This window comes from Melozone crissalis, unplaced genomic scaffold, assembly GCF_028551555.1.
Source record: "Melozone crissalis strain CALT ecotype California unplaced genomic scaffold, PUWL_Pcris_2 ptg000027l_1, whole genome shotgun sequence".
Classification (NCBI taxonomy): Eukaryota; Metazoa; Chordata; class Aves; order Passeriformes; family Passerellidae; genus Melozone; species Melozone crissalis.
In genome coordinates this window covers 81393898-81409287 of record NW_026535805.1, presented here as the reverse complement: position 1 = coordinate 81409287, position 15390 = coordinate 81393898, and the positions used below count along the sequence as shown (strand labels likewise).

At 39.0% G+C, this 15390-nt stretch overlaps 1 protein-coding gene across 1 annotated transcript in view; it reads right to left on the bottom strand.

The window, feature by feature from the left end:
* Positions 1-26: 26 nt before the first annotated feature.
* The window catches only part of EYS (eyes shut homolog), a 704955-nt gene continuing 689591 nt past the window's right edge, over positions 27-15390 (bottom strand). The window contains exons 48-49 of the mRNA XM_054280634.1: positions 14561-14722; positions 27-4300 (exon numbers count right to left, since the gene is read on the bottom strand). Coding sequence (XP_054136609.1) covers positions 3102-4300; positions 14561-14722 — 1361 coding nt within the window. The 3' untranslated portion in view covers positions 27-3101. The remainder of the gene's footprint in view (positions 4301-14560; positions 14723-15390) is intronic.

Genomic DNA, 15390 nt, shown 5'->3' with positions numbered 1-15390 from the left:
CACAGAATGCCACATTTGTTGTGCACTTTATAGCTCAGTTTGTTTTGAGTTTTGGAGAACAAAGAGGGAGGAGCAGGGCAAAAGTGTTTGTACCCTTGGGACTTCTGGTAACTTGGTATTTTGTGGACTGCCATCTAGCAGTGCCAAACAACATGCAAATGTGAAAACAAAATCACCTACTCTAATACTTTTTAAAATACACTGGGCATCTTATTGAGTCTGTCAGAAACAACAAAAATATTCCACCGTATGAAGAAAAACTGAGGTTTATTCTTCTGGTTTTCAGTGTTTTGTTTTTCCACTTCGGGTACATGACCTTACTACACTGCTGACAGAGAATTTTGCACTTTGCTGTAGAAAAGCCTCTTCTTTCCAAAAAAGTCTTCCCAGTTTAACAACATCATAATTGTTTGTTTTAATTATGAATATATTTTAAGGTAAATTTTTACTTGGATACATTGCAAGTAACTTCATGGTCAAATTGGCTAAAATTTAAAATATTGCGCTGAGTAAAGGAGGTGGTAGACTTTTATTAAGTGATGTTTTTTCAGCTCATCGTTGAGAAGACTAATTAAAAAAAATCCTCAGTAGCTAAAAGCGACATTCAAACATCTTTAAAATAAAACTAGTCTTTTCCAAATTAATTCCATGGTCTGTAAAGCAGTAGTGCTATTGAATATATCTGGTAGTAATACACGTGTTTTGTTGTTTAAATATTTGCACTGAGTTCTGTAGGCACAGAAATGCACTAAAGCATTGTTCTCATTTTTGGAGTAAGTTTTAAATTAACAGCTCTGCATATGAAGATTTTCTTTTGATCCATTCAAAAGTAGTCTACTCCAAGGTCACTGGTGATCTGCCTCTCACATGTGCATCCATCTCTGCTCTGAAAATAAACTGGAAGCAGTGAAGCAGTGAAAATTGCACCTGCCTTCATGGAAGGGATGGGAATGCTTTCTGCCAGAACTACCAGAAATAATTTGTTTAAAAGAATATGTAAACATTTTTCAAGTTTGCTGAGTGCTTTGCCACCTGCCTTGTGTATGCAAAACCTGAAGAGAGCCACAGTAAAACAGCTCTTGAGGGAGAGTTCTGTTAAGTGTTTAAGTTAACAAACAGCAAAAGTCTCCAGGATTTATTCCAAGGATGTGAGTTAGTGTAATGGGAATAAATCCTGCTACTACAAGAATAAAGGATTTTACTTTTCCATTGCCTTCAGTCACTCTCCTTCCAACATTTGTGTTTGCTGGAAGTGCTCTGATTACTTGTTCCTTGTTTTACACCAAATCACTGCACAGATCACACAAGGCAGTGTGGACTGCTGAGGAACTGGCAGTACACCAGAGGCCCCAGAGAGAACAGGATAAACCTTAAATATGCTCCCTTCTCCAGCATCATGTGGCCATAAAAGCCTCTACCTAGATGAAACTGAAAGAGAAGAGTCTGGGACAGCTCAAAAGTCAGATGGGCTTCACGAGCTGCCTTTTGGGAAGAGTTGCAGAAGCTCTGTTCCCTCAGACTGATCACTTGAGGGCTCAGAGCAGCTGAAGAAAATAGAGTGAACCTCACAAAGATGTTTGCAAATGCTTAATGAAACATCTTGGGGTAGCTCCCATACACTTCAGTTATCGTTTAGTCACCTGTAACTGACTTGACAGTGCTTTCATTGCTAAGTTGGTAAGTGTTCAAGTATGGTGGTGTGGAAGCAAGTGTGTGTCACCCAGTTTTAGGTGCTTATGGCCATTGCCCTATAACATACACCCCATCCTCGCTTCCCTCTCTGCTCCAAAATAGTTACTTGTTTCTGACGGGTATATGCTGAAGACTTGCATTCAGAGAATTTTCATGCAAGGAGGTAATGGTTTGTTATCTGCTTTTTAGCAATAGTAAAGTGGAAAAGGAAAAAGATACAAATCAATCACTATTTATTTTTATTTAATAATTTTACTAATTTAGTAAGCCTGCAGTCAAATGAGAAATGTAGATGCCATTCTATATTATTGGCACATTAAGATATATAAGCACATTAAGATAGAATTTTAAATTTTTTTTTGCTTCCTAAAGCAGAATATAAGACAGCTTTATGAGAAGGAATTTATTTTTTTGTATTCATATATGAACAGCTCTATTTACTTTTGAGACTATCAATTAATGAAAATTATATTTGCAGAAATTTGGTTTACTATGACCAAAACCTCTGTACTCATAAATTTTTGAAATGTCATTTAGGGGCATATAAGCCAGAAAGGTATAGGTGAAGTAGAACAGTTCTTGGACTTTTTAAAGTCTTAAGAATAAAAGTTACTTGTAGACAGACTGCCACATTGCAGTTATAAATCATTAAAGCCAAAGGTTTTCATGTAGTCAAATAGGGGAGATCTCTGCTGGAGAAAACCAGGAGGCCTGTTTTCTCTCTCTAAAATTATATATGTTTTTTGCTCTTAAAATCATTCTTTAAGAGTAATATTTTAGCAGACTTAAGAGAGGCTTGAATTCTACCCTCTTACATAGTACATACAAGATGGACACAGATAAGGGAGTGAGAACAACTTTATTACCTAATTAGGGTCTTTTTGAACTTAAGTCATTATAGCTGTTGCATTTTTTAAAATTCTCATTACAATAAATGTAGATTTTGCCTCAAACATACTGTTTCTTCCTCCACCAATTTCAGTTTTTAGACTGGATCTTAACATTATAAAATAAACATTTTAATAATATTCAAGAGTTGGAGAAACGGGTAACAGTTTTCGGTTTTCATAAAGCAACAAACAACACTTGAATGATGGTTGGCTTTATAAGCTAATCCCTACATCTTTCTTTACAAAACTATTTCCAGCACAATAAAGGAAAAAAAACCCTTCAGACTTTCCCATTATTTTAAAGTAAATGCTAAAGAGTATATACAAATAATTCTATGAGGAAAACAATTGATCATATTTTATATGTATGTGTTATTAATACTCCACATGAATTTGTCCCTTATTACTTTTTAAATGCTTTCCTATGTTGGTTGCTGAGTCATACACTGCCAGCTAACACAATAAACAGGAGGAAAAGGAATTTTGCCTTTTTAATAGAGTCTTGGACAGTTTTTTCAATTAATTTCCAGAATTTCCATCATGAATGTTGTATCCTTCTGCTTTCATTAGCTGAATCTTTTTAGAATCTTGGAAGAGCACAACATCTTTAATCTTACCAATGAATTCCTTCTGGAAAAGCCCTGTAGTGACTATATTGACTTTCCTGCCAATTTCAAACCCACCAAAGTAACAAATGCCACCATAGTTTAAAGCAGTGTATTTTCTTTGTGGGTCAATATCTTCAAAAAGGATTAGTTCCTCATCAAGATAAACCTTAACACAGGTTTGGTTTTGAACTACAGTAGTGAAATGCCATCTTCCATCAGAGCAGGTGAAATACTTTCTGTGCATTAGAGGAACAGAGATTCTTTCTCCAAGATTAATTACAACTTTTAAAGTTCCATTGGCAAGACCAATGGCAAGGAAGTCATTATCTTCATCTTCACTTTTTCCCATCCATGCTATTAAGCCTTCAGTTTGATTGGTAGTAAAATTTAAAGAAAGGCGGCTGTACTGGAGGTCTCTTTTTCCATAAAAAGGATCTGTGTATTTAATGTAGGAGTTGCCAACAAACTTTGCTATATAAAATTTCATTTTGTTATCGCAGTACTTACCTGTCCAGCCTAGAGCACATGCACAGGTATATGAAAATGAAGAAGGTTGAGGAATACAAAGTGCATGAGACCCACACATGTTTTGTGAACAGTGAATGGATTGTTCACACTTGGTCCCTGTCCAGTCTTTTGGGCAAGAACAAGAAAAGCCTGAGTTTCCAACTTGACATGTTCCATTATTTTTGCACACAGTGTAACCACAGTCTGTTCCATCACAGTCACCAATGTTGGCTCCACCCTTGGGGTCAGTCACGGTAAGATTCAGTTCCCTGTTGTTTATAACCATTTCTCGAATACAACCAGTGAAACCTGTGGGCTCATTTTCTGTTGCCATTGGATTAACAAGGTTTAAGGAGGATACGCCCCCAACAAAAAAATCCGAGTGTGTGTCTAGTGCGTTCATTCCAGGACTGGCTTTTTGAGTAACGTTGATACCATCCAGGTCCAGGTAGCCTTCATTACCAACTCTTCCTGCATTAAGTAAGTGCCATGTATTTCCATTTGTGTGCACCTTCTGAAGGGTCTGTAGGATGACTGTTCTGTCTCCAAGGTTGTAGCGTAACTGTGTAAATCCATTTACTAATGATATACATAGAAAATCACCTGTAAAAAAACAGTATAAAATATTTTTAAGTTTTAGAGGGGTGGGTGTACTGAAGAACACCATATTAATGATTCTGGTGCTTTATGCCTGCATTTCCTTGTATCATCATTATATCTAAATCACACAAAGGGAAATGTTCCCTAATGAGCTGCTTTTAGCCTTTTTTTTTTCTTCCTCTGTTGCAGTGTGCTGTAAACTGTTTTAAACTCCCGGGTCCCTTTCCCAGGTGTGCCTATATGCCTCTCCCTTCCCCCTCGCCCCTTTGCTTAGTGAGTCCTGTCAATCAGGCTTAACATTCCAGCAAGGCGTCGTGTGGTTGGTCAAGTTCAAAGGATGCTCCTCAAGCCTGGGGGTCATTGGCCGGTCTAGGTGTCATCCCCCCCTGAGACCCAGCCCCTCTCACCTGTCCCCTCCCCTCCCCCTGCCTCGGGAGCTTAAAAAGGTGATCAGACCATGCGGCCGAGATTCTGCTGGAGCAGTTGCCTACGTCCAGACCTCTGTAACCATGGAATAAACCACTGGATTAAACCCTCCAGCAGAATCCTCTCCTTTTTCTCTTCACCATCGCCTGAAGCTCTCCTGAGGTAAACGGAGTTCCTGACAAGCCTGGACTTGTTCAGTGTCCTGCTGCAATCTCCAGCAGCCAAGGTATCTCTGGGGTTAAACACCACAGTTGCTGCCTTTGGCCCAGCAGCGAGGGTCAGACTGGCCCAGGCACAATCTAACTGGTAATATTGGGATTTATATTCCAATATTCCTCATTATTGGAAACTGAGCTCATGTTTGCCTCAAAGTAAAAATCCCAGCCTTCTGAAATGCTCTGCTTTTGTGCAAAGACTGGATAACTGAGATAGGAGGAAAGAGGATCACTTTGGCATCTAGGAAGTGTGAATCTGTGTTCCCATGGAAAAGAAAAAAGTTTTTGCTAAGTTACAAATGCAGAAATACTCTCAACTTCAGTATGTTGAATAAAGGCTTGATAGATTTGTCAGTTTAATGAACAGTTTTGTCTGCATCAGACATACTCTGCTTTCCCTGAAGGCTCCTTTTCACAACAGGGATGTTTTAGGTTTAATAAGCTGTCAGCTGTAGGAACAGATATGTTTTTTATTGCATTGTTCTTCTAGAGGCCTTTGTGACAGGAAGTATTAGAAGGGAGTTCTCTCTTCTTGTACTATCAGTGTTTCTGGCCTTATGGGCAGTGTAAAAGGAGAGAGAGCACCACTTCAAACTGTACTTCCAAGCATGAAAAAGGAAAACTGGGAAGGGTTAGGAAATGGGAGACAGAGAAGTTTGTAAGGGCAGCAGTAGAGCCTAATAGGGGAAGGTGACAGGGAAGCAGAAGAGAACAGCAGAAAAGTCTGCAAATTAAAGTTTTGTTCTCAAATTTTTTGAGATTTGCCTGTGCAATTTAACTTTTATATCTTACTTTTGGAAATAATAGGGATCTGGTTGTTGTCCATTAAACTGGTAAATATGTTTGTTAAATTTGAAGTTTTCCTAATAGTTACCAGTCCAGTTTCCTTAAAGATTAAACATTCCTAAGGGTGGACCTATCAGAATGATGGCATTTGCTTTCATGTGTGTTTAATTTTTGAGTATTTCTAATCCTTGGATTACATTGCCTGTAGTGAAATTGAATGGCTTAATTTACTGGAGGCTTGTGAAAGTTGCCGAAATTATACCTGCCTATTCAAGAGATGTTCAGGTTGCCGTTTAGGCAGGCTGGAGATGTTTTATTTGTATTAGTGGCTGTAGAGCCCATCATGCCTCACCTTCCCTGCTCCAGATACCCATGGGAAGAACAAGAAAAAAGCTCTTCCTTCTTTGAACTCTGGTGATAGCAGAGCACTCCCTTCTAGCTTGATAGTTCCAGTTGTGATAATCTGGTTTACTTCTCTGTATTAGTGTTCTTTTCAAGGACCTTCCTTGTTTCTTTTTTTCCAGAAAATTAGTATAATTTCCTTCACTTGAAATTTCTCCTGCTTAGTGATGGGGCTTTGTGTGCTTGATTTTTCAGTACATAGTTTGAATGCACTCATCTTGCTTTGTTCCAGCAGTGTACATAACCCACTTGTCTATGTCTTTTATCAGGCCCTCAATCCTAGGGTAAGAAAGGAAGATAAGGAAAAGTTTCTGAGCTACCTCTTTGGCAGCCTTTGATCCCCTCTCCTTCCTGGACATGCAGACCTGAGTAAGGACACTAGTACTCATATTTTGCTCTCTAGGAAGGAGGAAAACATCTGACCAGGGTTGCTGTTGCATCTGACCTGTAATCAAGACCTGGACAAACTGGCAGTTCTCCAAGACTTCCTGGCCTGTGGGGGAGGGCTTTGGTGGCTATGCACATTTGACAATGATCTGTTTTGGAATGTTATTTAGTCTTATTGCAAGAACAAATCTGTGTTACTGAATCTGCTGTCTACAGTGTAAAGAGGTTATTGCTGAGGTTCTGGCACAAATTTGAAGCTTCACTTCAAACTAGACTAACTACTTCTGCTACTTTTGAACAAAAATTTACACTTCCAATTTCACCTCTCCCTGAGGCCTTTCTTATTCCTCTGATTAGACCGTATCTTTTCACAAATGATTTTCTATTTTAGTTGTTTGCAAGAACAACAGAGTGTTGAGATATATTTTAGAATCTGAAAGTTGATCCTAGGATGCAGTCAGTATTTCTCCATGAAGTTTATCATATCATAGGTACTACTAGGGACAACTGGCTGAAAGCATCTTAGGACTGTCATGTAAAGTGCTGTGTGTTCACTGTCCAAGAAACTTCCTCTGAAAGTGAAGGGAAATGATGGGCTTGTCTTTGATGCTTTTCAATTTAGCAACCAGTAATATTTTCAACAAGAGATCTACATCTGCCCTGTCTCTGAGGGCCAGGTTGCACAGCTGGAGCCTGCGCAGGCGATGTCTTCAAAGGAGTTGTATCACCAGTTTAAACAAATGGCATTCTTGCCACTGATTTTCTCTTCTCAGTCTCTGTATAGGAGACCAAGAAGTACTACAGTTTTTACTATTTCAATCTGATCATAGCTCAGACCTGCCTCATTTAACCTGTGGCCAGAGACCTTTGAGGAGGTTGACTTTGGTTAAGCATGAAGGAGATGACATCCTTAGTTTTTCCAGCACTAGACTGTACAGCTGGTCCCTGCTTTCTTGAAAATACAATCTATGCATAGGACACACAACTTGGCTTCTGGCTTTTTAGATTAGCAGCTCACTTAATATGGGCTATTAATCTCCATCAGTGGTGTCATAAACCAGACTCCTGAGACAGGCACTCATAGTTGTTCTTTTATTCTGCATGCAAGTCTTTGCCCAGCCTGTTGGATGCAAGGAGCTATAAGGCAACCTGTGTCAGTAAGGTTGAATCTTCTTTCTAAGTAGGCTGTTGTAGGTTAGCTGGGCCTTGAAACTGCAACATGTCAAGACCCTGGGCATTGAACAAAATTATTAACAACATTTAGTTCTGTTCTGATGCACCTTCTTGCCCCTGTAATATTCCCTGTTTCAGTAAAACAGTGATTTTTTTTTTTTTTTTTTTAAATAGCCCAAATGCTAATTCCCTTCTTCTCGAGGGAAGGGAATTTGTAGGCGGTATTGCCTTAAAGGAAGAGCCTGTTCTGGAGATAAAACAGCACTTCTACCTGCAAGTCTTAGTTTGGGGTTTTCACCAGGTGACTGAAGGTCAAAGTTGCTCTGCCTCAGAGTAGATTGTCTGTATTTAATATTAGAAGCCAGAACTCCAAAGCAGGAGTGAATTTTTCTTCGTAACTTTATTTTCACGTTTTTCTTCTTTCACAAGTCTCACCTGCTCCCATACTGCATGTCAGAATTCCCAGAGGGCTAGTCAGCCCTGTGTCTTCAGCAGTCAGTTCCTCAAACTGGGAGATAATGAAAAGTCTCCTAAAAGTACATCCAAGTGCTACTGTAAGATCTGGATTATCTGTAGTAGTAATTCTTATGATGAATTCTGAGTGCATCACAAAATTTTTCCGCTTGCTACTACTGTGAATATCTGTGTAAGTCTCTTCAACAAATTGGTTGCAGTCTCACAGTCAAATTTTAAATGCTTCCAAATGGTAACAATGCCTTTTCATGTTCAGTCTTTATCTGGAGATGCAGATGTGTCTGTATACCCCCATTCTAACTAAGATCATGCTCAAGCAGTATCAACTCTCCATGCTTCTATGTTACCATGGGAAACTCATGTATATTATAATTTGTCAAAACTTGGTACAGTTGGAAATGCAATCTAGGAAAATTGCACTCTCTTTGGAGATGTCCTATTCAGGCCAGAAGCACCTAAATAAAAAATGTAATTTTCAATTTACACAGCTGTGTTGGGCAAAGATCTCTGCATTTACTACTGACACTACAGAATATGCCAGATACAGATGTATTTCCTAGGAGGTCTAAACACAGTGTCAGTGTCTTAGGCTGACACACTATGAGCTGGGACAGCATCCTGGATGGTATTTTTAATATTTCTGTTTCAAGGTCTCTTCCTCACAGTTACTTCAGTCTATCCTTGTGCTCTGGGGTGTGTGTGTAAAGCAAGGCCTTTCTTAACCTGTTAAAAGAGTACCTGAGGTTTTTCCTACGGTCCATTGAAAATTAAGAAGGATTTCCCACTAGTTTGCGTGGCCAAAGGAACTTCCAGAACATACTTTCAAGTGACCTTTGTAGTAGTGGATGTAATCTTGTACTCAGTGGTGTTCACTTTTTTGCTGATATGACCAAAGTCTCAGTGATACACAGATACAGGTGTCTCTGAATGCTCCCTGTGTGCTCAAAGTCACTGATTAGTCCTGGGACTACTGAAGATCTAGATTCCTTTAAGCTGTGTGTTGCTTGTCTTTTGTCTCATCCTGCGTTACTGAGCAGGAGCCTCTATGCTAAGCTGAAGACAGAAGCTTTGATGAGCTCAGTGTTTCAGCAGCTTCTTGCAGTTTAGGTGTCCCAGGAGCCCTACCTTGTGGTTTCCTGGTTACTGAACATCTACAGTCTCGGTTCCTTTAGTTGTTTTGGAGCGCTGAGAAAACACCTCTGGGTGTATGTTTGCAGCCTCTGCCTTCTGTTGGTTTTACCTCACCTTCTGTGCTCTAGCTCAAGCCCAGAGTGCCAGTTTCTATCACTGTGGTACTGAGTAGCGCTTCCTCCACTCTCCTTGCACCATTTTTTTCAGAAGTTGTTATTGATCACTGGCACCATCTTCGTGGCAGGGTGAACATTTGAGCCTTTTATCCTCATAAGCAGTAACATTCATAGGAATCACTCCCAGTTCATGAAACCTCTTACTCCAGGTTCGGCTATGTGCTCATCTTCATTCCACACTGGCATGGTTAACCACCATGATGAAGTGCCTGTGTCTCGAGCAGTATTACTGCCTTGTATTGGCCTGATGACAAGGAATACTGCCAAGGAAGGTGATGCACTCTGGTGTCCACCTGAGAGGAAACCCTGCTGACCAGCAGTTGTCCTTCATTGTCCTTCACATGCCTCCTGAGCATTTCCACTAGCCAGAGTAAGGCCCAAGGCCAAGGAGAGAAAAGGGAAGAAAAGAAAGGGCTATAGTGCGGTAAAATGAGGGAATGAAGAACAGAGAAGAGATGAGCATTTTTCCCACCCTCTGCAGCTTCTGCTGTTAATTGCTAGCTGGTAATATGTCAACATGGTTGAAACTGCCTTCCTTTAAGTTTGTTAACCTTGTCTTTACCTTTATCTGAGTATGTGCATGCAGTTTGGTACCAGCTGGCTGACAAGGTAAAGGAGCTGTTGTAACTTGATCTTTTGTCTAGTGCCAGTGCCCCTCACACACATTTAAGGGAGTTACCCATGGATATGCTTTCATGGATTATTATAATTTATTCTGCTCCATGTATTGAGTTCTAGCTCATGCAAGACTGAAAACTGATATCAAGTCAAGCCTGTATATTTCTCAAACCATATTAAAAAATCAGTGTGTCAATAATAGAGTCCAGCTTCAGTTTGGAGCACCATCCCATAGCAGGAAGGGCATAGCTGGGATCCGGAGCAACCTTGCAGACAGTGATGCCCATGCATCTACAGGGGGTGGGCACTGATCTATTTGTAGATTAGACTATTCAGCCTCCTCTTTCCAAAATGTGTTTCTTCTTTGTGAAGAGATGTATTGTGCTTCCTTTAGTGATCACTGTCACCCTGGCACATTTTGGCAGCTGGAAGGAGCCACCTTCCTTGAGCAGCCTCAATTTGCCAAACGTTTTTGGTTTACTTGCCAGTGTCAAATGGGCAACAATAACACTTCATTTGCAACAGATTTCAAAACAGTGGGGATGTCTGTTCTGTCACACAGCTGGCTGCCAGTTCTGCTTCCTACAGTGCTGATTTAGTCCATACAAATGATTCCAAAACTAGTAACAAAGCAGAAATTATGTCCCTGTCAGCTAAGGAAATATGGCTGCAAAGAGAAAAAGACTTAACCACTCAAATTCTTGTTTTAAGAATGAGTGGATGATCAGTTTCTTTCTGATTAGGAAAATAATACTCCTGCCTTTTAGGTATTTAAAAGTTCTGAATGTTTCCAAAATATTTTAGTCCAGTTCTGTGATTCAGTTTTCATCATAAGCAATGTTTTACAAAATCATGCAGACATCACATACTTGTACTGGCATTCTCTTCTTTTCATGTTACAGATTTATAAACTGAAATGCCTTAAATACCAGGAGTTAAATTTTTTAGGTTTTTCAGACGAGGTAGATGACATAATCTGGCTAAAGAGAGACAGAGAACTGCTGTTGCAAATGTTGAGTGTTAAATTTAGCATGAGTCATCCCATTCTGTTTATTGACCTGACTTCATTCTTAGTCACCTAGCATGACTGTTCGTTCTCATCTCTTTGGGGAGCAAACCTTTCCATCACCCTGGCCTGAACTCTGGAATAATGCAGGCAGTCTATGGCATATTCCACTTCTGAGAACTAAGGTAAAGCTTCAGTAATGCTGTGACTCAACAAAAAACAAGACTCCTTTCAAACTGCCTTTCACTCAGAGTGCCAAGGCCTCCAAGCATATAGAGTGGCTGCTGTGTAAATGGACTGACTTACATACCTTGTTCAAGCATTTGATGGGCATCCAGCAAGCCCTGTCTGAATTAAAGGCTGTTTAATCATTAGGAGTTCATGCTTTCATTGTTAAAAATAGAATAATACACTGCCCTTGAGAAAATGTGAAGTGAGCTGGCCTTCTACAAACAGTGTGCTGGGCTCCACATGAGTTCCACAGTGTTTGCAGAGACCTGCCCAGATGCAGTGCATAGAGCAAGTCAAAAGGGAGGAAAAAAGTTCCCTTGTCTTCAAGTTTCATATCTTCAAGTTTCTGAAGTCAACTAACTTGTTGGGTTGGGTTTTATCCCTGACTTGTTATTAATATTGCCAGCCACATAAATTTTGTCAGACTTTGGAAATTATTTTCCTAGGGACTGCAGAAATCCATAGTACCATACTTGAAGTCAGGATGCACAGTCAGAAATAGTTGACAAAGCAACAAAATGGATGACTGGCAATTATAGGAAATTAGGCTAACAGATTCACAGGATGTTTCCCATTTTGTGCCAGTTTGTGAAGTATTTAAATCTGTGTACTGTCTTAGTGATATTTTTAGAGGAATAGAAGCTGGGATCACCAGATCAACTTCAAAGTAAGGAGACTTGCCCTTTCTAGAAAGTTCTCTCATGTTCTTTGGAAAGAAAAAAGCTGGAGGAAAATGTTTCAACAGACATCTCGTGTTTTTTTCTTCACCTACTAAAGATGTGGTTTTGTTTTTAGTGATTGGAGGATTATTCGGTGGTACATGTCCCTGAAGGAAAAGTCCCAGTGTAGTGTTTATGTGAGTGACAAACCAAGCTGATACATAACTGTGCTACTCAGTATCATTGCTCAATTAGCTGTATAGTTAGCTAATTTCTTAAAAAAAAAAACAACAGCATTGCCTAGTGAGGGAAAAAATATTGAATTATTTCCTATTAAAAAGGAATTTTAGAAATAAAATCCTGTGGTTTCAGTGATTAATTTATTAACTCTTACATAACTGTCTAGAAGAAGAAACTTTATTTGAGTTCTTTCTAAACTAATCTTCAACAGAAAGCTGTATCTCATCTGCTCGCAGCTAAGAATACTTCTAGGTCTTTCACTCTAATTCTGGCCTGGATTTGACACAATTATACGAAGGCAAAATTAAAAAACCTGGTGATTAGCTTTTCCTGAGTATTTCAAAACTAGAGGACAGTAGAAATAAGAAATTTGTAAATAAATCCCTCTGTATAAGAGGAATTTTAGGAATTTTATTTTGAAATTGAATTGCTATGATTCTAGAAAGTGATTGAAAGAAAATATTCTTTCCTGTGCAAACTAAACACTCAGGAATGGCAAGAAAATGAGGGCATGCTCAGGCTACACCACTCCTGGCCCAAGTTAAACATACTTAGCACTCTTTTTGATGCTTCCAAAAAGGTATTTAATTTCATTAGATGCTAAGCTGCTTCCATGACCTCTGACTATTCTTTCTGAAAGAGATCCTTTTCTTCTCCTATTTTTCATGGCCTACTCAATGTTTTAGTTTATACATGAGAGAACAATTCACCAGGAATCTCAGAATTTGGCCTGTAAGTGATAGAACTATAAAAGATTCATTGTAGAATAGACAGCTCTTTGGTAATACATGTATTTTTATTACAGATGCTCCATATACTTTTCTTTGAAGCTTCCTCTCTGTATGTGGTTGCAATTAGAATAAGGCAAACAGGAGGTGTCAGCAGTGTATGATGCATTATCAACCTGTTGAAACATCTGTGTACACAGTAAGGTGCTGGTACATTGGGCATATGTGTGTTTATATGAATTTGTGGCTGTTTATTGAAGTATCTTAGAGCTTTAGACTTTGAACAAAGGAATGTAAAAACATATGATCAATAATTAACTTGTTTTGTCATATTAAGAATCATTTTTGCATAAACTACTGCTCAATACAAGAGAAAAATCTGCTCTAAGATGATGTTATGGATGACATAATGCTTCTGTTTAAAAACCTGCAATCAACATTTAAATGCAATTGAGTGTGTTAATAAAGTAATTACAAAAATGTACACCTTAAAGACTAAATTTTAGAATGTACTTACACTATCAAAGTATGTTTTCATGACATGAAGTTTTAGGAATGATAACTTAGTAAAATTTAAAATACTTCTATACATATTTTATTTAGATTTATTTGTCACTCTGCATATCTGGGAAATGCAGAACTTGCATGTTTTACATGCTGCACCAGCACACTTTTCAACATTATATAATAACAAGCTACACTTCTGAGAAGCCTCATTTGCTCTGTTCACTTGCACTTAACTTGTTTGATGAGTTTTCATATTGCTTTGGTTTTGGTCATTTAAAACACCAGTCCAGCTCCCCAAAGTGAGAATCTTAGTGTAGCATCTAAAAAGCTGGCTGAGGTCACTTTCAGGGGGAAGTGCTTTCCTGGACCATTAACTAAGTTCCCTAAGTAATTTCTGGCCTTGGACTATCTTAAACTTTGGTTTTGCATGTTTCTTTCTTATGAACTTGATTATTTACAGTTCAAATCAACTGCACAATACAGTTCTGCATACAGTTCTCTCCTCAGCACAAGAAGGACATGGAATTATATAAGCTAGTCCAGAGGAAGGCCATAATATTGATAAGAGGACTGGAGAAACTCCCCTACAAAGACAGGCTGAGAAAGCTGGGGCTGTTCAGCCTGGAGAAGAGAAGGCTGTGTGGGGACCTCACAGCAACCTGCCTGATTCTGCAGGGAATCAAGGAAGCCAGAGAGGGACTTTGCCATGAACTACAGCACAATGAGTAGTGAAAATTTGAAAGAGAGATAATTTAGGTTAGGTATTAGGAAGACATATTTTACTGTGAGGGTGGTTGGACACTGGAACAGGTTGCCCAGGGCCTTGTTAATGCCCCAGGCCTGGCAGTGCTCAAGGCCAGCTTGGAGAAAGCCTTGAGCAACCTGGTCTAGTGGAAAGTGTCCTTGCCCATGGCAGAGGACTTGGGACTAGATGATGTTTAGGGTCCCTTCCAATCCCCTAACAGTCTATGATTCTGTGATAAAACCCAGCCACCACGGGCAATGGGTTACAGAAACTGAATGCCTGAATCATCCCAATATAATCCCTTTCTCTTACACAAAAGTACCTGGCTGTGTGATAGCAGCAAGCTGGCATCCCCTTACCTGACTGAGTACCCAAGTGCTGTGCAGTGTAGAACAGGATCCCATCTGGAGAGAGAGGCTGGAACTGCAGTTTAATATGGGTCTTATGCCGGATATAAAAGGGTGCAAATGACATCCATGATGATTCATTATTTCTGAAGGATGCATCACTAATGGAAATATCTGAAAAATGCAAGAGAAAATGTCTTCTGAAAGATATTTTGAGAGGATGGCATTATTATGGAACCAGTTATTTTGTATGGTTTTTAAATGCTGTACATAATACTTCCCATTATTCACTTTTTACAGAATAAAAATAACCTAGGTACAAAATAAAACTTAGATAATAGCAAATCAATGCCATTGTCTTCTGGGTTCCTTATTTTCCTCAACAATTAAGGCTGCAGTTCTCATGCAAAATAAATATGATCTTGTTAGCATTCATTTTCAAATAAATATAAGTGTAAATTTCACATTGTTTAAAAAATGAAATGCAAAATGCTGTTGCAGGAGTCAAAATAAACATTTATTTTCTCACCATACAGATGAAAATCCTAGTGGAGGATTTGTAATGAGCTGCTTTGTGTGTCATAAGAATGTACCTTTTAAGTGGGAACAATTTATTAATTGTTGCTGAAACTTGTTTTTAGGGTAATCATACTGAGATGTTTGATAATTCAAATAATCCTGTCTTATAGTGAAAGAGAACACTCACACAATTACAGTTAGGATACAATGTACACTTTTGAGCTATACACAACTTATCATTCTGTCTTACCTCTTCCCTCAGTGCTGGTTGTTCATATACCACTACAAAATTAGGCTGGTTCGGTTGCCTTCAGCCAACTGAT